The following is a 24213-nucleotide window of genomic DNA, read 5'->3' as shown; positions in this document are numbered from 1 at the left end:
TAACATACTGTATGTGATGCTGTTGTATTCTGGGCTATTAAGCAGGCTTTTTATTTTCGGAAAGCTGACGTCACACATGCACTTAGGTCACTGTGCCATTGATAGACACTGGAGAAAAACACCACAGAATCCAGAATTTGTTTCCAGCCTACAGGTGGTACAATTTGCTGGAAAGACAGGACATTAATATGAGGCCACGCTACACTGCAAGATGGTTTTGTCATTATAGCAACATGTACTTGAAGTGAGATGACACCAGGGAACATCCTTCACTCCCCCTCTAGACGTAGAGTGGGGCCACTTCAGCCTCCAGACAGGCTCATGTGCAGTAATCCCACAAAGTCCTTTCAGTCACCGGGTAATCTGGCAGGCAGACGTCCCAGCGGAGAGGCTGCGTATTCCCACATCAACACCATTTACTGGAACCTCCACTGTTCAGTTGAACAGGATCTTTCAGACAATTTTCCTACCGTCACCTTTTAACCCCTGAGAGGAAGAAGGGATATCAGCCCTTCGTTTATATTTGTTTTTTGTGAGACACAAAAAAAGCCAACCCATTATTACAGTGTTCATTTACAGATGCCTGCTGATAGGGTACAGTGCTGCAGTCTGAGGTGCTAAGTATTCTTGTGTTCCACATGCCTAGGCAGTCTTCTATCAGATACATGTCTCATCCATGTAGACCTGAGTCTGACCCTGTTAACCTTAATACACTACATGCTTGAGTCATATTTAATCTGTATCCTTAATCCATCATTTCCAAGCATATGACTTGCCAGGGTTTACGAGCATTGTATATTAATATATTGCATTACAGCTGTTAGAGACAGAAGATGATTCACTGTCTGATGCACAGAGCAAGTTGTTTCTGGAAATGGGAAGACATGCATCATAAATTTTATAGCTCCCATGTTAATATTAATGGCAAGATGACACACTAGCAGCTCTGTGAGGCTAACATGCTAACAGCAGTTTCAACATTTTAGTTTAACACGTTAGCATGGTAACACTTGCTAATGAGCACTAAGATAGTACAACTGCTGTTAGAGGGCTAAAAAGCAGAGGTCAGAATGAAGCCCCTTGTCTCTTGGGAGGATGCCATGGAGGATGCATTTGAACGCAAGAGACTGCGCTACGCTGACCTTGTAAGTGAAGCTGCAACTAGAGGTTAGAAAGCTGAGGTGCGACTGATTGAGGTAGGCTGCAGTGGCTTCGTCTAGGCTCCTCGAGGAAATCGGGATTCATGGGTAAGCCGAGATGAAAGTGGTGAAGGATCTGTCCAGTACAGCAGAGAGATGCAGTCACTGGCTATGGCTGAAGAGACAGGATCCCATCTGGGCCCCTAGGTGACCATGGAGGAACCAACCTTCTGACACACACCCAGGCCTGATCAGCCTGTGGTGGGCCTCCCTCAACAGAGGGTGTCTTGCGATAAAGACTGAAACACCCAATGATGTTGAGGTGCACAACTGACGATGTGTGAGGGGGTGGCTCTGCCCTGTGGTCACGTCACACCTATGCTCTGGCATGAAGCGGGCTGAAACTCCAGGGATTGTAACACCAAGTCCCAACTGATAAATCTATGTTTGTCAACATTGTTCCACATGCTGTGAACACCCCAAAGCTCGTCTACTATATATATCAAATTGATTCAACTTACACACGTTTGTGATGAATTTACTGATAATATTTAAAATAACAAGACCGAAAAAAAAGTGAGGCTTGTAGAGTTTAATGAGGATTTTGCTTGAGAGCACTGAAAAACAATTTAGCATATAAAACAAACATGTTCCTCATTTTTACAGCAGACCCAAAAATAGCACTGAAAAAAAGCAGATCCACATGTACAGTTCCACCAAGAATGTTTTTTTCCCCCACAGTGTTTTCAACAAGTGTACGAACATTTCATTTTTATCTTTACATGAATCAGTAGGGCTGTCCCGAATATCATTTTTGGGGCTTTGAAGCTGCACTGATTATTCGCAAATATTCAAAGCTTCGAATTGACTTGATGGGAACTTGGGCGAGGGGGAGGGGTAATAGTAATCAATCATACTCATATACAGTAATCAACCACCCGAACCTAACGCGACTTTAGCAGGACTTGGTGCTGCTGTGTGTGTGAGGAAGAATGATACAGAGAGGAAAGAGAAGGTGGACTATTGCACACAATGTTTCTGAAAGTTATTAATAACTTGAAACTCCGCGGGTCACACAGCATCACAAGACACAACGCAAGCAATTCACTACAGTTGCCAGCCGCACATACCTGTCCGCAATTCGTCTCACCTGATCCTTTTCCACGTCACAATTTAATTGGTTGAAACGGGGGTCAAAGACTGCTCATTTCGGCTTCTTCCGCCAGTTTACAGATGAAAAAAACAAAACAAAAAACTAAGCATTAAAATAAGGATTTGGACGTCAGTTACCATGGCGACGATTGCAGCTTCAAGGCTTTAAAGGATTCGGGTCAGCCCTATGGATCACTTAGCGTTATCACACACCCTCCAGCACCAGTTGCTGCAGCAAGTAAAACATCCTAAACTTCACATCTAGATTATTTGTAGGAAGAGCTGAAACGATAGTTTGAGTATGACGGGGCACTTGCAGCATCAGTAGAGGCTGCAGGAAGCAGCAGGAGCCCTGTGCTGACATCTCTCTTACACCGATCCATCGCCTGCTTGTATGATATATTCTCTTTGGTGATGGGGTCTACCAGCTCTTTCGTGTAGGAAGCCTCATTTTGTAGCTCATCAGCTGTTGTGCTGTCAATAATATTACTGGCGAGAGCATCTTTGACACTGAGGCGGCCAGCTTTAGAAGGATTCACAAACCCACCGGTCAGATATTGTGCCTCCATGTACCTCTTGGCATTTTCTTTGGGAATAAACCCTTTCTGTGCAGCCTGTCCCACTGCCAGACGCTCCTTGGTCACGGGGTCCTCGACTCCAGTGAAGGCCTTCTGGGCGTTCAGAAGCTTGTACATGTCACTTGTGTCGATGAGACCGCGTTCAGCTGCCTTGTGGACGGACAGTTTGTCCTTTTTGGTGAGATCGACGATTCCCCCGCAGGCTGCTTGTGCCTCCAGCAGCTTCAAAGCAGTGTCGGGGTCAATGAGTTTGCGGGTCATGGCACTTCTAACAGACATGCGGCTGTCAGTGGTGGTGTCCAAAATACCAGAGATGGGGAAATGCTCTTCACCTCCTGAAGTACTGAGGTTGCTTGTACTGCCACTGTGCTGACTGTTGAGGCTGGGGTAGGAGGTCCTCAGGGAGGGTGGCATGGAGTTCAAAGGAGAGGCTGGGGGAGGTCTGGTGGGTGACTTTGGAATTGGTATTGGTATTGGAGGAACAACAGGTGTTCTGGTTTCCCCTGCAACAAGGAGCGCAAACTCAGCGATGGATAGTTTCCCATCCTTGTAGCGCTGCAGGTCATACTGGGTCATACGACCAGCCCTCAGGGCATCCTTGATAGAGTACTGCTTCCCACTTTTGCGATCTTGCAGAATTGTAGTATCCCCATCTGGACCAGTTGAAGTTATTTCCTCCCAGTCGCACTCCAGCTCTGACAGGTGAATGTAGTGGTTGCGATCAATTAGCCCCTGCAAGTAGGCATCATAGGGAGACATGTCTTTACCGGTTTCTGGATCCAGGATGGTGATCCTCGTGGAAAGGTTTGTCTCCCTGGTGTGAGTTTCAGTTTGGTCCTCTTTCTTGACGCTGTTCAGCAGCTCGAGGATGAGTACATCTCTCTGGTGTATTTTGTCTTTTTCATTGAGGATTTCTTTCTCCAGCCGTTGTATTTCAGAGGATGTCTTAAGACTTCTCTGCCGTAGCAACTGGTTTCTCTCACTCATCAGCTTGGACTGTTGCTGGAAGGTTATGCTGATGTTCTGTCTCTGAGACTCTAACAATTTGAGCTGTCTGAGGAGATCCTCCTTCTCTCTCTGCAGAGCATCTCTGTTGGCAATGAGAGTGGTCTCCTCCTTAGTAGTCACAGACTTTGATGTCTGTACGTGGGTAATTTTGATTTGGATGTTCTGAGTGTTGGCCTCTTGTTCACGTCTGAGGTTCCTCTCGTGCGCTACAAGCTCTCTTAGATGTTCTCTTTCAGCCTCTACTGCCGGGTCTTTCTCTACACGCACCACTTCTCTGTAAACCACCTTCTCAAGTGACTTCTCCTTTTGCAGAATTTCCAACTTGAGCCTCAGGTTGCGGATTTCTCTCTCTAGACGACTGATATTTGTGCTCTCAGTCTCCATGTCTGTGCGTAAGCCATCAGTTAGTTTTTCCAGCTTAGGGTCCCTCTCTACTTTCAGGACCTCCTCAATGACAATCTTTTCCTCAACGGGTGGCGGAGCATTTTCCAGTTCCAGAATGCGCATTTTGATCTGCCTGAGCTCGGACTCTACTTGAATCTTCTTCTGACGATCGTCCATCTGAGCTATGGTACTCTCTTTTTCTTGAATCAGGCCTCTGAGCTGTCTGACCTCTAATTCAAGCTTCCTACGGGTTTTCATTTCATCATCCAGATTCTTGTTCAACTTGTCATGCTCCACGATCTGCTTGGGGTCTTTCTGAAGACGCACCACCTCCTGCATAACAATCTTCTCCTCTGGCTTCTGCCTTTCAAGGACAATGTATTGGTTCTGGAGGTCAAAGAGCAACTCCTCCACACTGCGGCGTTGGTGAATCTCTTCTCTTACACTCCTCCGAAGGCTGTCAGCCTCTTTCTCAAGAAGAGGATCATTCTCATATTTGATGAGCTCTTTATTGACCAGCTTGGTCTCCACCTTGGATTTTTCAGCTTTCAGCTCATCTCTTTCTTTACGTAGGTGCGTCAGCAGCTCTAGGATGCTTTCATAGTTGACTTGCAGCCGGGAAACTTGGTTGGATAGCCTTTGCAATTCCCTGGTGACCTCTGGGCTTTTCTCCTCTTTGATCACCTCTTGGGTCACCTCCTTGTACTCCACTTTGGGTTTCTGAGCACGCAGGGTGGTCAGAGTTGTCATCAGCAACTTGACTTCTTTCTCCAGTTCTGTACGGTTAACGCCGCAATCTTGCAGCTCTTTCCTCAGACGTACCAACTCAACTTCTGTCTCGGGATCAACTCTGTAGATCTCATTGATGATCTCCTTGACCTCGACTTTAGGCCTGATCTTCTCCACCTCACCATAACGCAGCTGAAGGGTGGTCAGGTCCTTCATCAAGATAGCATTCTCATCTTTCTCCTCCTCCAAGGCAATTCGAAGTTTCTTCGCCTCTTCCACAGTTTCTGGATCTTGCTGTACTTGCTTCACCACCTTGCTGACTACCTTGGGTTGGATGGTGGGAATGACCATCTCTAGTGTGTTTATCTCGCTCCTTACACTAAAAATTCTATCATTGAGCGTCTTGCACTGGAGCTCTTCCTCTGCGATGTTACTCTGGAATGTGAGAACAGCTTTCAGCATCTCTGGATCCTTTTCGAGCCTCACCACTTCTTTCTTAACAACCTTCTCCCTGATTTTTGGTTTCTGCTGAGACAGAACCGTAAGCTCATTTTTCACATGAATTTTTTCAGTATCTCTTGTGTCTAGCTCCAGTCGTATCCTTTGCATCTCTTCTCTGATCCTGACAGCTTCTCTGTCAAGCTGCGGGTCTTTCTCATATTCAGTCAGAACCTTGGTCACCAGTCTGGGTTCAATTTGCATCAGCTGTGTTTCCAATTTGATAATCCTTTGATTGATGACTTCTATCTCTGCATTGGTTCTTGACCTCTTCACTGCCTCATCCTGGATCTTTTTTCGCAGGGACTGTAGTTCCACCTCCAGTTTGGGGTCACGATAGTACTGCACCACCTCCTTCTCCTCCAACCTCTCCACTCCTCTCCTACTCCTCAGAGACACAAACCTGTTACGGTATGTTTCCAGGTCTCTTTCAGCATGTAAGCGCCTTTCAATCTCCTCATTTAAATCTCTTTTCAGACTGTCACTCTCCTCCAGGTCCTTCTTCTGGCTCTGTAACTGCAGCTGTTGACTGACCACCACCTGACTAACTTTCTCTTCATTCTGCACATGAAGAAAAGGACAAAGGAAATGATAATTTTGGGAGGGATCACCAGGAATTATTCTACTATTACTTGAGTGGATGTTGATGTTATTTTGATTCAATAATATCATACCCTGGCCTTAATGTTCTTTGTCGTCTCCAACTGGTTGAGTAGCTGGTCGTTTTCTGCAGACACCTCAGAGAAAAGGTTCAGTAGATCTTTCTCCTGTAGTAGAAGCAGAGGGTAAAATGAGTTTGGAAATTGAAGACAGCAGAGTGAAAATTTGCAGATAAAGAAGAGAATTGTCACAAGTTCTTAGCTGTCTTTGGGCGATTGTTTATAAGTGTACCTTTCTCTGTACAGCCTGAGCCATAGTGTAAGTTTGACGTTTCTTTGGGACCGGCTCATCATCATCATCGTCATCATCGTCATCTTCATCGCTATCAATCAGAGTGCCACGGTAGGAGTTTGACCGGAGATCATACTCCTGAGAGAGAATATATTGAAACATCAAAGGTTTATGTACTTGGAGGGGCTTATCTAATCAACTGTAAATGGGGACACTCATATTTTGCAAACTCACATTCAAGACACTCTGCAGATCACGGGAAAGATTCTTGACTCGATCTAAATCACCTAATTTCTTGTTGATGTCCTCCAGCACTCTCTAAACAAGACATGTAATCCAAAAAACACACAGACTTGAGTTAGTTTGTATATTGAAGTTGAAGTCAATCGAACCTATGTGAAGAAATGCTTCCACTCACCTTCTGAGACTTCTGCTTGGCTGTTATCTCCGCCACATCATCAGTGGGTTTGATCTTATTATCAGGCAAATTGACCAAGAAGAAATCCAGTGACTGAACAGCATTCTGGAAATCTTGGTTTTTATTGGCTGCTTCCTTTACGAGACCAGACCTAAAGGGAAATATCAAAAACATCCCTCATCTTCAATGACATGTTCCCAGTTTTAGATAAAAACATATTTGTGAGGATGTAAAAAACACACATGTAAGGGATAATGTATAATGAGCCGGTGAATACTGGGAAAATAACTCCCGACAGGGGAATAGAACTCCGACGCGCAGCAGAGGGGTTTTCATTCCCCTGTCGGGAGTTATTTTCCCAGTATTCACCGACTCATTATACATTATCCCGCTTATTACACGGCTAATTATCAGTTAAATAAATAATGTTGTCTGCCTCTGCGAAGTGCATTAAAACCGACCGGATTCGACAACTTTTGGTGAAAGTTTTGTACTCACCCAGGCTTAGTGGACTGAACCGAGGCATAAAACTCGCGTAAAATGTCATTAAGCATGACTGCCGAGTGTGTATTCAAATCCGTCTTCTTTTGTTTTTGGCAGAGAAAGTCCGTAGGTGTTCTTTTTCTTCAGCGGCATCCGTTAAAATCAGCCACTTCTGTTTGTTTTTTCCCTCGGAAGTTGTTTGACAGCTGCAGTGTTGCAGGGCAGCATCCCTAGCAACGCTGGGCTACATAGCAACTGTGTGTAATGACCGTTGCTACTAGCAGCGGTCATTACACAGTAATATCAGACCGCAGAATGCCGCTACTGACCAATCAGAATACAGCATTTAATAGAGCCGTGTAATAAACAGTTATAACAGTTCCTGAATCATGTTTCACTCACCTTTCCTGGAGCTGATTATTGACATTTGTGTAACGATTCTTCAGCTGTTTCACCTCATTCTCCTGACGGCCAATGTCAGGACAGTATTCATTGAAACTTTGCTGCAGGGAGCTGCATGCTTGCGCTGTCAGGTCCAGGTCTCTGCCTAGTTTATTCAGCTCATCCTTCTTTGAGGCCACATCTTTATACATAGCCTGTTTGGAATAAGGAGAAAGGACACAACAGGTTTGGATCTCTTTAGGCGATGTATTACCTTTGATGAGCTGATCCTAAAACTGTTAAATCTTTGACTTTTCTTGGTTGCATTATAAAGTACAACACCTGCAACTGCTGGTTGCGACTCGGGAGGGCATTGGGTTGATCAAGAATGGTGCCATCTTTGGCTAGCTGCTCCTCAAACCCAGAGACGATGCCTTCCACATTCTGCTTCTGCTTCTCCAAATACATGGAGGCTGTAGCTCTGGTTGAGAGGATAGAAACACAAAAATAAATCAACGTAATTTTTCAAAATAAAAATGCGCAGCTACTCGTAGATATGTCATTTGCCTATATGGGAGCATTTGATGGAAAGAAACTTTGTCACTTTTGTTAAACAGCAGCCAGAAATGACAATTAAGGGATAATGTTAATCTACTGTTATGCTTAACAGTGGATGCTAAGCCACCGTAACAATAACAAAGAAGAGTAATGAGGTTTGCAAACTTTGTTATAGGATAGGGGCAACCTCTAGGGCTGGAAAAGGAGGCCAACAAGAAGTGCTAAAAACTGCAGTTCCTCTAATGGCCACTTGAGGCTGGCTCCAAGAGCGAGTCAATCCCCATAGACCCCCATGATAAAATGCCCAACTTTACAGCTGAAATAAACATGTTTACAGCTGGTACAAGAAACAGTTTTTGGTCACCATAGGTAATTTCATCATTCATGACAACTGTACATGGGGGGAATTTTTGTAAAGTTCTACTATTTACATTTTAATGAAGGTTAAGTTATGCAAAGTTAAGGGTGTGATTGCTTTGTGTATCAGATGGGTGCTCTCCGTTGAAAAAGCGCTACCACGGCGAGAGCAACGTGTCATTCTCTGAAAACCACACTCACTGGAGAGCAAAACCAAAGGATAAATGCTAACAAAATGCCTGTAGCTAGCTAAAAACATTAGATAACAGCATTTCAAAGGATTAGCACCTCTGTCTCTATAGCTCTCTCTGTTTCAATGTGGGAGTTTTTTTGTTCATGAAGTCAATTTACACTTACAACAATTAGCAATAGCATTTGCATTATCACAGTCAACCATATCTGTAAATGCACCATGCTAACCAAGCTAGCAGCTAGTGTTAGGGTTATCTCAACCTTCTTGCCAAAATATGAACACTTGTGGCTCCAAAAATCCAAGATTGCTATGGCCAAAATACCAAACTCAAGGCTTCAAAATGCATTAGCATTATCACAGTCAACCATAGTTGTAAATGCACTGTACTAACCAAGCTAGCAGCTAGCATTAGGGTTATCTACACCCTCCAAATATGGTCACTTGTGGCTCTAAAAATCCAAGATTGCAATGGCCAAAATACCAAACCCGAGACTTTAAAACGAGAGTCCACAAAACAATTGGTGGTGTTACGGTGGCTACGTCCATTATTTTATACAGTTTATGATTGTAAGCAATATTTGCTAACATTAGCCACTGTTAGCAAGTTAGCAAAAATGCTGAGCGTATTGAACTGAGCAGCTATGATTTCACTGATTCTTACTTTTTATTATAAAGATCAATGAGGGTGTTGAGGTCATCGAGCTTGTTGTTGGCTGTGCTGAGTTTAAGGGGCAGGATGGAGGCGGTGGGTCCCAGGGGCTTATTGGCCAAAATAGGCTCCATCTCTCTCTGAACCGCAGACTTCTCAGACTCCAGCTTTCTTACAGTCTGAGCAGATTTCTGGAGGGCAAAGTGATATGGTGTTACAGATAACAACAAGACATGAACATGCTGAGACAACGACACTGTAATTTATGTCATATCATCAAAGCATAATGTTCATGTTTACCTCGTGGTCTTGCAGCCTGTTTGTCAGGTCTTGTGTGGGGTTGCGGTTGTCCAGCGGAGCTCTGAGTCGACTCAGGATTTCTTTTTCGCTCCGATCCAGGGCTTGGTTGATCCTGTCTAGTTCCTTGGCAAGCTCTGCAGCTCTGGGATCCTCTGGAGCACTTTGAACAGCAACTGAGGACAAGCAAAGACAATAACTGTACAATGAAATGTTGGGTAAAACCAAATCTCATCAATCTCATCCCATCAAAGACTCTTTCATGGTCTTTTAGCCAAGGAGGAGAAAATATGAGTGTCCTTTTTGAATGATTTTCTTCTCACCTGCCTTCTGAGGCCGGACCACCTCCACAGTGGGGCTCTTCAAGGAGGCCATGAGTGCAGATCTATTGCTCTTCAGGTCGTTCAGCGCTCTCTCGAGACTGAGCACACACACATACACACACACACACACACACACACACACACACATAAATATACACTCATATATAGATTCCAAGAAAGTTCCTCCTGAATGGCTGAGGTTTTATCCTCCAGTCTGCATGTCGAAGTACCCTTGAACAAGATACTGAACCTCAAATTGCTCCTGGTGGCTGTTCCATCGGTGTGTAAGTGTGTTAAAAACTGAGTGGCAGGTGGCACCCTGCATGGCAGCCTTGGACACCAGTGTGTTCATGTGTGTGAGTGTGAATGGGTGAATGTCACTCGTAGTGTAAAAAGGCGCTTGACTGGTCAGATGACTAGAAAGGCACTATACAAGTGCAGGTCCATTTACCATTTACTTTGATATTATTTCTGTATAGGGCTCATTATTTCCCTAAATCCTGTATGTTGTTTGTAATTTTTTTTGCAGACCACTGCAAACACTATTCATTCCACCGTTAGTACAAAGACGCCTGCATCAGATGCCTCGACCCAAGTTATTTCCTTTCAAAATAGGTGTTTTAAGTCTCCACCATACTCTCTAACTGGAGTGATATCTAAAGGGTTACTCAGCCAGCCAAGTAATATCCAGGAGGTAACCTTCCATCCGTTATAGAACCGGTTCAAGAACCTGTGCTTATTTAATGGAGAGGGGTATAAAAGGTTTTATAAAAGCCTTTCATGCCCAAACCAAAGGTTTATAAACCTTTATAAAAGGTTCCACCAGGATGCAAAAAGGGCTCTCCTATAGGGACAAGTCAAAGAACCCTATGTGGTTCTTGTTAGCACCTTTATTTCTAAGGGTGTACTGTGAGTGGTCAGTTTGCACTCTGTACCTGTTAACTTTGTCCAGGGCCTCAGCATCGGGTGGTGGGACCATGAAACATGCACCAGGGAGAGTCCTGATCCTCCCGCTGTTGGTCTGAAGCTCCCAGTTCTTATTGTCGGCGTTGGACTTGAGGTTTAGCACCTCACCACGCCTCACTGTGTCCTGAAACACACAGAGAACATGATGTTTTGCCTTTTTTGTCACAGGAAATTATGTTTTTATATAAAATAATTAAATTAAATTAAATGCTGATCGTCCTACATCTTCATCGGCCCAGTCACACAGGGACACTACAGTGGTGGGTTTGCTGGGCCGCATTCGGCGTAGCTTCAGAGGCACGACGCTGCTGCTGAGCTCCTTGAGGGCAGCCAGGCGCTGCTCGTTCCTCTTCACTGCTGGTTCATCTCCCTGAGGGGATTGTTAAATTAGAACAGAGCCAACACAAATAAGCAAGGATATAATGCTAATCCCCGACATTAGCATTTTTTATTAAAGCTGTCGGAGGGAGAAATCTGGAAAAGGAAGAAAAGGCCCATCTGAATTTGATGCAGCTCTCTTTCCTAATCCCTTCCCACCAAACAACCATGAGTATATGCACGCACTTCATACAGTAACCCAGTGTTTCTTATTGATTGATTTATTTAATCTTATTTCATTATAGAGTTGCAGGCAGCTCATTTGCTTGGCCCCTCCTTGCCCTGCTCTCTGCCTTTTTATCAGATCACAAATGAGACAATAATTATCCAGCTAGTCCCTCTACTTCACTTCCTGCCGCTGTGGATTGCTTCGCAGGAGGAGAGCAGGCAGCAGCTTATGACACAGACATCTGATCAGCGGCTGTAGTGGCACGAATTCAGCCAGCACAAACCCCCAGTGCCAGGTGTCACAGCAGCAGCACCAGGTCTAACCTGTGTATGACTGAAGCCGCAGCTGTTAGCCTTTAGCTCTGGTTAGCAGAGGGCTAAAGTATGAGCAACATTTTCTCTCCATCTCTGAATCTGTGTTTCCAGACTGGTGAGTCGAAGTCTGAAAGTGGGTCGCAGACATGTCAATTTTGTAAAAAACTACACTTTAGTTTTAAGGACAGTGAATTTTCAGCACAGAGCTTTTATTTTAAAGTGCTGTTTCCTGCTGTGGAGTGAGTGACTAATGGACAGCTACTTGATGGACACAGAAAACTAGCTTGATGATATGATGCTGAATATATGTGCACATTGAACTAATGAACAAAGAGAAAAATGGACCCCATGGCCGGACCAGTTGGGAACCACTGGTTCAGACCATGCTTAAAGAAGTTTAATACATACTGGCCTGTTCTGGGTTTTCACTCAAAAATATCCTAATAACTCAGTAAACCTGCTTCTTGGAAAGGACCTCTGCAAACTGTAATGACTAAACAAATACTGTAAGTTAGCACAGGCGGTGACCGACCAGAGTACTGAAACTTGTAGAAATAAACAAGGTGCGTCTCTCCTCTTTGTCACAGAGGAAATTCTGAGGTCATATTTATTACACTGTAAAAAATACAGACCCGGCTATTACTTTCTTAAATCACTGAACCCAACAGGCTTTTGCAACATTTCCAAACTCTTAAAGACTTTCTACAGCTGCACAGAAACGCTGAGTTTTGAAAAACACTGTTGTACCTCCAGCGCCAACAGGACTTCAGGGTTGCTCTTTTCAGCCAGAGACTTTGGGTCCATGGTGGAACTGAGCCTGTCCAGGGACTCGGACAACGTCTCTGCATCCAGCTGGAACTGCATCAGACAAACATTCACTTCTTAACAACAAGCCGGCTGATATCAAACAAGAACAGTCTATCATAGTGTGGTGCATTCAGAGGCTCTCTACCTTCTTGTAGTCTTCAATGTTGTCCAGGTGTGTCTCCTGTGCTAGACACAGGTTGAGGAAGGCTTGCCACTCGGCCTGTACAGCGTCTCTGTGTGCCTGATGAAGACATTCGCCTCAGTTCATTTAAAATCATGTTCATCCCAACCAGTTTCAGTTTATTTGAACAAAAGAAGTCCTTTGTCATCTTGGGCACTGTGATGATTTATCTCAGTTATCACACAGATATATTTTTAAAGTCTGACATAGCTGCACCTTTACTGTTGAGCTGCCAGGATGTTTGGATTCAATGAGACGCTCTCCTTCCTCCTGCAGCTTGTTGATCTCACTCTCATGCGCCAGAAGTCCATTGTTTTTGAATTTCTGTGTGTATAAACAGAAACAACACAGGTGATATGTAGGACACATGACAGAGTGTTTCAAGTATTTAAATTACCCCAGCGGTTAAACATGTACGATACTGGTTACACCAGTCTGGTCCTGAGCCGGTGTGACTGGCCCCTAAAGGAATATGCTTCAAGGCAAGTTGACAAACAAAGTTTTAATGTCCTTCTTTCCCAAATCTCTCCGCCCTGCACCTTTGTCTGATCACAAGACAATGAGCTGGGACATTATAATCAGACAATAATGACATCACCCCCTCACCTCATACTCCATGCGGACGCCTGGGGGGTCGGTCATGCGATCACTCCAGTCTCTGTTGAGGATCCTCTCCTGCTGGCCCGACAGGTAGACCAGCTCCTTACTGCAGCTCTGCACGTACTCGTACAGAGAGGCCAGGTGGTTGCGTCTCTGCTGGGAGCTCTCCTGCAGAACACACAATGTGCATGCAAGGTTAACACATTACATACACACATCCCCATATACACGTCCATCTGAACTTAACTGAACTTTTTCTAATAACACAAGTCGCACATTGAACCCTAAAAGTCAACAAGTGTAAAGAAAGTAACTCACGTAAAGGTTGGCATATTTCTCTTTGAGGGCGTCGTACTGCTCCTACAGACAAAGATGAAGAAGAAACAGGTAAATGAATCATCCTGCATGACGTCCTGCACATTGGCAGATTATGAGACGATGGGCCCCTGGGCACAGATATGCAAATGGCCTCACCACCTCTTCTACATAGGAGCAAGACACACAGACTGTGTGGTGCTTTTGCTTCTTGTTGTTGTTTTGCGTCTCTTTGAGGTCATTTTGTGTGTTTTTTGATCATTTTGTGTCTCTTTGTAGTTAAATTGTGTCAGTCAAGGCCTTTGCAAACTGAGACTGTTTTTTTCCGATTTTTAATCCGTCATCCAAAGAAAATCGTCACACATACAAACCTTGCCCACTGATTCAGATGCGTCTTACTGATCAATTTGTTTCGAAAACTCACAATACGTGACAAAATGAAAAGTCACATTTCCCTTTGCCTCTCTCCATTGGAGTTACCTGTCTGACTGTCATCACTTCCTCCCTGTCTTTCATTTGGCATCACAGCTGCATGAAGGGGCGGAGCTGTACGCCTGAATATTACTATCTGACCTGTTAAACATGAGCTATCGCAGTAATGACAGGATTCTGTGCAACCTGTTCCTCTTTCTTGTCACAGCTGTGTCCTGCCGCCACATTTCCTTCACTGCGCAGAGATCAGGCTATACAGCCGCTTCGAACTCCCTTCTTCAAGCCTGCTTTGCATTTCTACACAGAACCAAACAACAGCAGCATCAGGCTGCTCCAGTGTGTGATTTTACACAGCATCCCTGCAGTGCAGAATCAAAAGAGGCCTGACGGGCGTGACACATAGCACAATAGCATCAGCCTCTAGTGTGATATATATAACAGTGGTTCCCACCTGGTCCAGACACAGGGTCCAGATTTCTCCTAAGTCGTTCAAAGTCCACACGCTTAAATATATTCAGCATTGGCCATGTCGGCGAGGTTGTTGCTGTCTCTCTTAAGTAGCTGTTCATTAGTCACTCACTCTCCAGCAGGAAACAGCGCTTCAAAATAAAAGCTCAGTGCCGGCATTCACTATACTTCAGTGTGTTTTACACAAACGAGACATTTGCAAGTCGCTTGCAGTCCATTTAGAATGGACCCATGACCCACTTTTGGACCGCGACCCACCAGTTGGGAACCACTGATATATAACGTGTCAGTAGTGCTTTCTGGACAAACAGTAACAATGCCATAACATCGCAGTAATAACTATTTACCATCCCTGTTACATGGTGGCTGAGTTGTCGAAATCCGGCCCTCAGGCAGTGACTTGCGGTGTCAGAAACCAACGGGAAAAGGCATCCTTTAATGCCGGCATGATATGCAGCCGGTTGCACTCATAGTTTAATGATGCCCAGCAGTGTCACAGGGAAACGCGGCGGGACAAGGACATAGGTGGACGTGGAAAGTTCATGACCAAACGTCAGTATGTGACGAGGTTGGAGTGAGAATGTGTTGTCTTTTGCGTTGCTTTGTAGCCGTTTTGTGTCTCATGGTGGTCATTTTGAGATTCTCCATGGTTGATATGTGCTAATTTGAGTAACATTTTGCAGGTGAAGGCCCATGGGCCCCTGACGCTTTGGGCCCTTGGGCCTGTGCCCAGTAGGCCCGTTCAGTAATCCCTCCATGGTCCTGCAGAGTGAATGTCTGTTTGTTTTGTGCTGTTACCTGTGAAGTGGTGGTGCTGGGCTGCAGCTGGTCGCTGTAGGCCTCAATCTCCTGGTGCAGGATGTTGTGTGCTGCTATCTGCTTCTCTACATCGATCAGATTGGGGCCATAGGCGTCTGCCTTCAGCTGTTTCTGTAAATCACAGTGATACTAATCAGGGACTGCTTAGCCTGTGACTCTTACTAACTACAAAGATGTTTATCTACTAAAAGCCAAAATTGACAAAGCTCAAACCGACCAGTTTTTCATCCAGCAGAGGACCCCAGCCGATCTTTTGTTTCGGGTCCAAAACTAGTGGCAGGGCATATAGTTCCCTGTAGATGGCACAGTCCTTCACCCAGCGATCATGGAGGTTTTTCACACTGTGAAAGGGGAGAGCAGACACGGAGGAGTTTCAGTCACTGGTAAGTAGATGGGTGTGTTGAGCAGTAAAAGGGAATGTGGAAATGACATTTTGTGGCGAGCACGTCTTGATGGTATGCCACGCAGCAAGTTTTAGGTGTGTCCGTTGGTATGCGTGCCTGTGTGTGTCTGTCTGTGACACTCCAGGATAAACTCACTCTCGCTCTATCTCGGCGGCCTGCGGGTGCTGCAGCCTCTTGGCTTTGTCAACGTCCATAAAGAGATCCTTCAGCAGCCCCTCAGCCTCCGCCAGGTTGTCTGCATTCTCCCTCTGGTGGATCAGGGGCAGCTTCTTCCTATCACGCTCTGTGTCCTACACACACACACACGCACAGAAAATACTTCAACAATCACGTGTTTCAGGGCTTATCTGATCTTGAAAAAGCTTTAAGTTTTGTTAAGTTTTACAGGGAAACTTCAGAAATGACCATTTGTATATCAGTTATTTAAAGTGTGTAACTTTGAATTTATGAGGAATACATTGTTTTTTCTCGCATGCCTCCACGGTGGACGGAGAATTCAAAAACTGAGAAAATTCTTCATGAATTGAGGTAAAGGCAGGCCATGTTTAACAACTAGATATCAACATGACTTTGTAAACTCTCACACAGCTCAAGCAGTATAATCCAAGTCTCATTCATCCAGTCGTACGCTCAGTACTTCACAAACACATGCATTTTCAGTGAAACATTTCGATGTCTCATGCACAGCCAGTGAAGTGTGCCTGGGCAAGTGCGCATGTGTGTATGTGTTTGTGAAGAACTGAGCAACTGGATAAATAAGACTTGGATTGTACTGCTCGAGTTGTGTGAGAGTGTGTAAACGGATGTTTTTATATAGTTTTGCTGATTTAAAACATGGCCCTCAATGACTTAAATTCATGAAGACAATTCACCTTTTTTGGATTCTTCGTTCATTGTGGAGACATGTGAGAAAAACAAAGTTCTCTTCCAACACGTGGCGAGTAATTGATGGTCATTTTCGTGGGTTTAAGTGTTCTTTAAAGTTGGTTTGGAGCACTGAACATGCTGATTAATGACATAGCATTAGTTCTGGTGGTTTTCCTTCCAAAGCTTGTTTTAATACCACTTTATTTACAGGGATGGACCCTGTAATGTTTATTCTATAAAAATAACGAATTTCGCAAAAAACATAGGCTCCAAAACAAAATAAAAATCACGTGGCTGTATCTTACCTCACTCAGTAGCTGCTCTGACGACAGGATATTCTTCTCTACTTGGTCTGCATTCTTCTGCATGCGAGAAATCACCACAGCCAGATCGGTGGCCTGAGTCCTGTGTACGAACAGACAGATGATGGTCAACATCCTCAAAAGTCATCAGTACGAGTAGAAAGTAAGGAGGACATACTCTTTTTGGTTTTTGTGCTTAAATAACTTCATCAGGAAAAATCTGCTTTCATGCTTATATACGGTTGGTTTGTTCAGTCTATATGTGCACCAGATTTTAGAGGTTGACCAGCTGTTTTTGTGGGTATCATTTTTACCTTTGCAGTAATGTAAATGTAGCGGAGTAGAACGAGAGAGAGCGAGATGTAAACATCAATGGCGTCCTCTTTGTCTGAGCTGTAACGTTAGCTAGCTCAGTGGTGCTAGGTGAGCTAGCAGTAGATGCACGCTTCCTTCTGCACAGTGACATGGTCGCTGGGTGTAGTTTGGTAGACAGAAAATAGTTCCTACATGAAACTGCTCACACTAAGGTCTGTGGATCGTCCTGAGTAACCGGGTCATTATTTCTAGAAAGAGACATTGCTGTTGAGTTTTTCAGATTTATATTTTTGGCGCTTTGAGCAACACAAGCTGAGTGTCATCTAGTTCCATTATACTGGAGAGAAGGCAGACATCTCTGCAGCTGATATCTCCAACACTAGACTGATAAATAGCTCTACAGGTGAGAGGAAAGACACGCACAGTCACATTAGGAGAGCTGCTTTTGTACCTCAACTTGACAGTTTGACTTCTGACTTAAAGTTTCAGGTGTGAACGAACAAGGAAGATTCCTCCACCTGCTTGACACAATCCCTCACTGGCATGTCACTCAAGAACGCTCTCTGCAGACCTGTTTGTGCTGTCTGTGTGTTTGTTCTGTCGTTCCTCCTCCGCTGTGATATGAACACCAACTATTTATTCTGACACACCCGGATCAGCACCCAAGGGGACACGCTGTAGAGGAGGGGGGGAGTTGTCACCCCCGTCCCCTCCCATTAGTGGTCAGGAATGTTGTCGGTGTGTGACAGAGACATTCCTGCTGAGACGAAGTGTCACACTGTGGTACTCAGCTCTTGTCAAGTGACTGGTGTCATTAATTTCCAGTGAAGCAGTGACAGTTGTAGTCAGACACTGTGGCTCATAGTGGGCGGAGTACTTCCTGCTGTTCTTTTTATTGCTCCCAGTGGTGGAATGCAACCATCCAGTCAGGTACTGTACTTCACAACTAACTTGAAGTACTTGTCCTTTACTTGACTTGTTCTTCTCATGACGCATCATAATTCTATTCCACTACAATTCAGCTGGAAATATTTCACTTCACTTCATTTATTTGACATCTTTAGTTACTTGTTATAGTCTCTTTTGTGAGATATTTAAATCCTTAAAAAGTATGATGCTAAACCAACCAACAGCATATTCACATCAAGCCAGTAGTGTAGGTTTTGTTTCAACATTGGAAGGTGTACATATGGAATGGTGGGTTGGGAGTCAGTCATTCATTTCTGGAGTCTATCCCAGCTGACACTGGGCAAGAGGTGGGGTACATACTGGACAGGTCACCAGACCATCACAGGGCTTAGGGGTCCTCCGACAAGAAAATGTGAGCATCAAACACTTAATTTACTACCTTTTGGTGAATTGGTTGCCACCGATTTAAGGTGGCAATGTCTCTAATTTCATAAAATAAAAATAAAAGTCCTCTGCTACATTCTTGTTTTTACTGGGCAGGGAGACCAATGCACATGTTCAAGAACCTACGTCTATGGAAAGCTGACACCACGAGTCCATTAATCATTGAGCCAACTGACAGAAAAACTACTTTAAAGATTGTTTAAGTCATTTTCTTGTGTAAGAATGCCCAAATTTTATAGTTCCAGCTTCTCAAATGTGAGGATGTGCTACCATTCCTTTTAATAAATTAAAATAATTTCATTTCTTTTCATTTTTTACTTTCATTTTTGAGGTCTGGACTTCAAAATAAGTATTAGGTAGATGCAAATTTTGGATCTGAGTAATTGTGACAGCCGTTTTAGACAACTTTTATAAAGGACAGCAGAGGAGATACCTGCACACCAATGCAACTGGGCTGCACAGCCACACAAAGGTTCAGAGTGCAAAAAATGACAATTTATTTAGGACATCCGTGCACAAAAAGAAGGGTGCTCAAAGTGTGAAAAATAATAAAAGGTGAATAAAAACAGCAGCAAACATTACAGTCTGCATTGATGATAGTCAAAGACTGAAACATTTGCTGCTGTTTTTATTCACCCTTATATTTGTGCACAAATGTCCTAATTAAATTGACATTTTTTTTGCATTGATCTCAGCCTCTGAACCTTTGTGTGGCTGTGCAGCCCAGTTGCATTGGTGTGCAGCTATCTCCTCTGCTGTCCTTTATAAACAATTGTGAAAAACGCCAGTCACAATTACCCAGATCCAAAAGTTGCACCTACCCACTGCTTGTTTTGTCATACCAAATAGACCAGACCAGCACTGGTAACAAATCCTCACATTTGAGAGGCTGGCATCTCCTCTGCTGTACTTTCAGTTGTACAGATGCACCCAAGATAAATTTTTTGTTGCCCTAAGTAGGTGCAGTTCCACAGCAGCCCTAAGACTTCACAATTTTTATAAACCAATCAATCAATAAGGAGTTAATCTGGACTTAAAATAGCCATTACTTCAATATTACTTGAACTTGAACCAAGTACAACAACAAACTGCAGCTTAGACATTAGCACGAGTAACCTAATGGCACTATGTATGACACTCACAGGAGAAATCTTTATGCAGCTTTACGTTTGAAACTTCGAGTACATTTTTCTCACTCTACTTTTATTTAAGTAACATTTTCAATGCGGGACTTTTACTTGTAATTACATCAGTACTTTTACTTAAGTATAAGATCTGAGCACTTCCTTCTCCAGTGTTGACATGCTGAAGCCACTCTGAGTGCACAGTTTTACAACTATTAATTACTTCACACTGGAAGAAGTTGAACTACAGCAACGCTACCCTTGGGAGGAATGTAGTTTGGTTTACTTAAGCTACCTGGAGTTCAAACTGCTTTTTGAAATTATCATATTGACAGTGTAAGAAATTATAACCAAGTATAATACAAAAAATCCCACTCAACTGGGTTTTTGCAAAAAGTGCCCACTTATTGACAGGTCATAAACAAAAAAAATTAAATGGGAAATGTTAGCTTTGGTTTTGTAGACGACGTCCACTAGAGTCCAGGAGGAGGGGATGCACCAAGCAGGATGACTCAGTAGTCAGGTAACTTCTAAAATAGCATCAACAACCTCTCTCAGCATTTGTCAATAGCTATCAGTAATCAATACTTATTGGGCTATTAGGTGAGACCCAATATACTCAAGGTTAGTTACAACTTCTACCTGATGAGTTCATTGCCCGGACATGCCTTCACATCAGTCAGGATTAAAGACAAAGGGGATGGGACTCGTCGAGCAGTAATGGTAAAATACAAAATCATTTCCTTTAATGAGCTAAGATTGTTTGTAGTTTCAGTAAACGACACAAAAAGTCATATAACTACTTGAATCACAACAAGAATGTGAATGTAGTTGAGCAACCAGCAAGCTACTGAAAATCTAGTTAAACTGCTGGTTTAATTCCATCTAGTTCACGACTGCCCAACACTGACTGACTGCTCCTTCACTCAAACAGGCTCTTATCTCTGCTGCAAACCAGAAGTGGGACCAAGTCTTTGTTTTGCAAGTCACAAGTAAGATTCAAGTCTTTGCACTGACAAGTCCTGAGTCAAGTCCCAAGTCTTAAACTTTGGGTTTCAAATCCTAAACAAGTCATAATGTGCTCTTCACCAACCATAATGTCATTTTAACAACAGGGTAATATATCAAAATTACTAAAATGTTCAATGCTTCAAAAATGTGTTTGTTATGTGTGTTTGATGGAAGTTGTTCGTCTGTAATTTTCATCCTCCCATGTTTGCACACTGCAGTTTGTTCTTTGTTGACCACTGTGTAGTTTTTGTTCGCATAGGAATTTATCTTTGTTATCATTTTTTCCACATGGCGCTCAATAACGTCATGTTAGTTCTTCATGGTTCCTGCAACTTGACTGGATGCTGTCTGATTGGTTCAAGCAAAGTACATCTGGGTTATTAAGTGTCGACTCGATGGCATTAATGTTAGTCGATTCAGGAAATGGACTGATTCTTGGCACTTAATTTAAATAACATACTTTTTAATCTTCTGGTTTGGGGGGAAGCTATCAAGTATTTTCAAGTCAAAAGGCTCCAAGTGAAGGCACGAGTCATTGGTGTTAAAGTCCAAGTTGAGTTGCAAGTCTTTTTTTAATCTTGTCATTGAGTCGAAAGCATAGACTGTATAAGTAATGGACGTAGCTACTGTGACTTCACCCACTGGTTTGTGGACTCTCATTTTAAAGCCTCAAATTCAGCATTACAGCTGCCGCCATCTTTTTTGGAGCCAGAAGTGACTATGATTGGGCGAGATGGTGGAGCTGTGGACGAGCGAGGGGTGGATCTGACTGAGAGGCCAAGGCCACTATCGACAGAGATTCTGTCACTCAAAGTGGCCCGCCTTTAATTATGTGTTTACATTATTAAAATGTAAACGGCTGAGTTATACAGTTCATGAAAGGGGAAATTAGCTATAGAGAACAAAACCATTTTTTTGTACCAGCCAGTAAACATGTTTATTTCCGCTGTAAAGTTGCAACACGCTCTCCAAAGTCGTCACATATCGCCGCTTTGTCAGTGGACTTTCACGTCCACATATTACATGCTAGGTGTCTGTCTGCATCTGCTGTTGATGTTCTGGGATGCCACAACCAATGCTGGGACATCAATAAAAGCGTGGTTAGGTTTAGGAAAAAACATCATGGTTTGGCTCAACATTTATACAGGAAGTGAACAGGTGAAAGTCCAGGGTTTGTTGGATTCATCCACCACCCCTCCTGCTCCCGTCCACCCTATAGGGACTTTCCAGCTCGTTATATTACGTCCTTACTGGCAGCATTTTGAACTGATGCCGTCCAGCTGTGTTATGAGCTGATGCCACCTGCCTACGTCTCATACTGCTGAGACAGGTGCCACCAGGCTGACCGATGGCGTATCATAACACCACAAAAGGTTCCATACAGCCACAAACTGTTGCTGCCCGGTGGTGTATTACACCGCAGCGAAAGGTGCTTGGTGTTTGGCGTCGGTGTCTTACGCCAAAATCACTGAGAAATCAGCGGTATTTGACGACTTCAGAATGAGAGCCAGCTTGTATTTTAACATGGGGGCTATGGAGATTGACTCGCTCTTGGAGCAAGCCACAAGTGGCCATTAGAGGAAATGTGGTTTTGGGCGCTACCGTGCTGGCCTGGTCTAAAGTAATCAGACTGATGACTTAGGTCTGACTCAAGTCCACACCTCTGCTGCAAACATGTGGGCGACTTCATTCATTGCTGGCAGCGACATCATAAACACACAGAGTTGCTTCATGCCACAATCATGAATATTCAGCCGTGAATATCAGGTGAGCCATTAACCACATTATACACTGACTCACTGGCTTCCATTCAAGCTCAAGTGTCTCTGACAAACAGGACTCGCAGCAGCAGCAGAGACCCGGCCCTGTCACTCCCTCAGCCAGTCCTGCCTTCTGTCAAACAATCTCAAGTCTCTGGCTGCGTGGCACGCCCCGCCGTGAAGGAGCGCAGCATGTGTCCCCCCTGGGTGACATGTTGCAGCGATAGGAGATAAACACCCACTTAGTCACTTCGAGAGGAGCGGGATGGGAGTTGTGCAATTTCAAACTCTCCTCATAGTCCACACATTAACTGCAATGTGTCACTTCGTAAAAGTGATCACTCCTCTACTCAAACAAACAGTGGCTCCACCACATCGCAGTAAAAACAAGCTGCACACCCTATACTGTCTCAACTGGATTAGAGCATTAAAGGCACACTGTTGACCTGTCAGCTTAATGAGTCAGAACACTGGCCTACTGAGAGAAATGGATTCAGTGAGTCAGTAAACTTTCAAGATACACCCCTTGGGCAAAGATACCAATAAATGGCCTGTTGTTGAGAGAAGGTCAGTTCGGGTGACGAGAAGACGGTCAATGAAGTGTGCTCGACATGTGAAGTTAGTAACACAGCGGTATTATCAGAGTAAAGAATGAATGAACAGATATTTGTATTTAACACAGATCATTGTTTTTTATACAGCACCTGTGGTTCACTGCAGTGACCGGGAAATAAAACACTGTGCAAACATAAGTGGTTAAAAAAAGCCTGCATGCAACAGGAAGCAGATTTCAGGTCAGCCCTCCAGGAAGAAACACACAGCGTGCGGCAGTGAAAGAGTGGACAAGAGAAGGGACAGTAACATAAGGCTACCTGACACACACACACACACACACACACACACACACAGAAAGGTGACTGCACTCACTTGCTGATCTTAACAGGACTGTATTCCTTTTTGTTCGACATCTTGGCAGACTGTCCGGGCCTGTTTCTTGTAATTTGAGTCCGAGTGTGTTTCTTCCAACTCCTCACTCCTCTCCTCTCCTCTTTCCTCTCACTCCGACTTGTCTCTTGTGGCGTGTCCCCTCTCAGTTAAGGAGCGTTCACCTGTCTCAGCTCCTCCCAGGCCAACAGGTGTGTCGTCAGTAAAAGCAGCAGAGGAGCAGACCGGGCGGACCTGTTCCACGCTCCTGTGGCTTCACAGTCTGACTTAATGCTCCTGGAGCTTTTCCTTCAGTGTGTTCAGTCAAACACTTTTGTGTTCAAATTTTAAATGCACGATCAGGAAACAACTGATGAACCCTGAAAGAGGCTCTTTATTTTCTTGATATCACACTTTAAAAAATTCTTCAATGAGTTTATCTGCAGTTTCTGAGTGTTTTATTTCCCCTGCAGAAACGGTCTCTGGACCTGAAACAGCTGCTGCTCTGTTATCAGCTCCATGCAGCACAGGACGAGGCAGGGCATTATAAAGCACTCACTGTTTCCACGTGTATGGTTGTGTAGGAATGCAGGAGAACTAGTCCATGGCGGCAGATCAGGATCATTAGTAGCGCTCGCTCCCTTTGTTCAATTAGACATGACAAGG

The 24213-nt window shown here is 44.0% G+C and overlaps 1 protein-coding gene across 1 annotated transcript; it reads right to left on the bottom strand.

Moving 5' to 3' along the window:
- Positions 1-1716: 1716 nt before the first annotated feature.
- evplb (envoplakin b) lies at positions 1717-23806 on the bottom strand. Its single transcript, XM_033645155.2, has 22 exons — positions 23551-23806; positions 17064-17163; positions 16027-16181; positions 15705-15828; positions 15467-15598; positions 13772-13813; positions 13460-13621; positions 13070-13177; positions 12818-12913; positions 12613-12723; positions 11228-11374; positions 10974-11128; positions 10039-10136; positions 9719-9891; positions 9431-9609; positions 8004-8142; positions 7683-7876; positions 6798-6948; positions 6614-6697; positions 6380-6517; positions 6163-6255; positions 1717-6049 (listed from the first exon to the last, which is right to left on the bottom strand). The coding sequence occupies exons 1-22, from the start codon at positions 23589-23591 to the stop codon at positions 2558-2560; spliced, it is 6114 nt and encodes a 2037-aa protein (XP_033501046.2). The 5' UTR covers positions 23592-23806; the 3' UTR covers positions 1717-2557.
- Between the last annotated feature and the right edge of the window lie 407 nt (positions 23807-24213).

The sequence above is a fragment of the Epinephelus lanceolatus genome, chromosome 18 (assembly GCF_041903045.1).
Source record: "Epinephelus lanceolatus isolate andai-2023 chromosome 18, ASM4190304v1, whole genome shotgun sequence".
Classification (NCBI taxonomy): Eukaryota; Metazoa; Chordata; class Actinopteri; order Perciformes; family Serranidae; genus Epinephelus; species Epinephelus lanceolatus.
Note: the sequence above shows the minus strand (reverse complement) of the source record. Positions and strands in the feature narration are given on the sequence as shown.

Bases quoted from the DNA above. Each gene is read 5' to 3' on its own strand.
- evplb (XM_033645155.2), bottom strand. From the start codon at position 23,591: ATGTCGAACAAAAAGGAATACAGTCCTGTTAAGATCAGCAA. The intron at 16,182-17,063 runs GTAAGATACAGC...GTGTGTGTGTAG, and splicing joins CAGAGCAGCTACTGAGTGAG to GACACAGAGCGTGATAGGAA. The intron at 11,375-12,612 runs GTACAACAGTGT...CAATCCCCTCAG, and splicing joins AAGTCCTGTTGGCGCTGGAG to GGAGATGAACCAGCAGTGAA.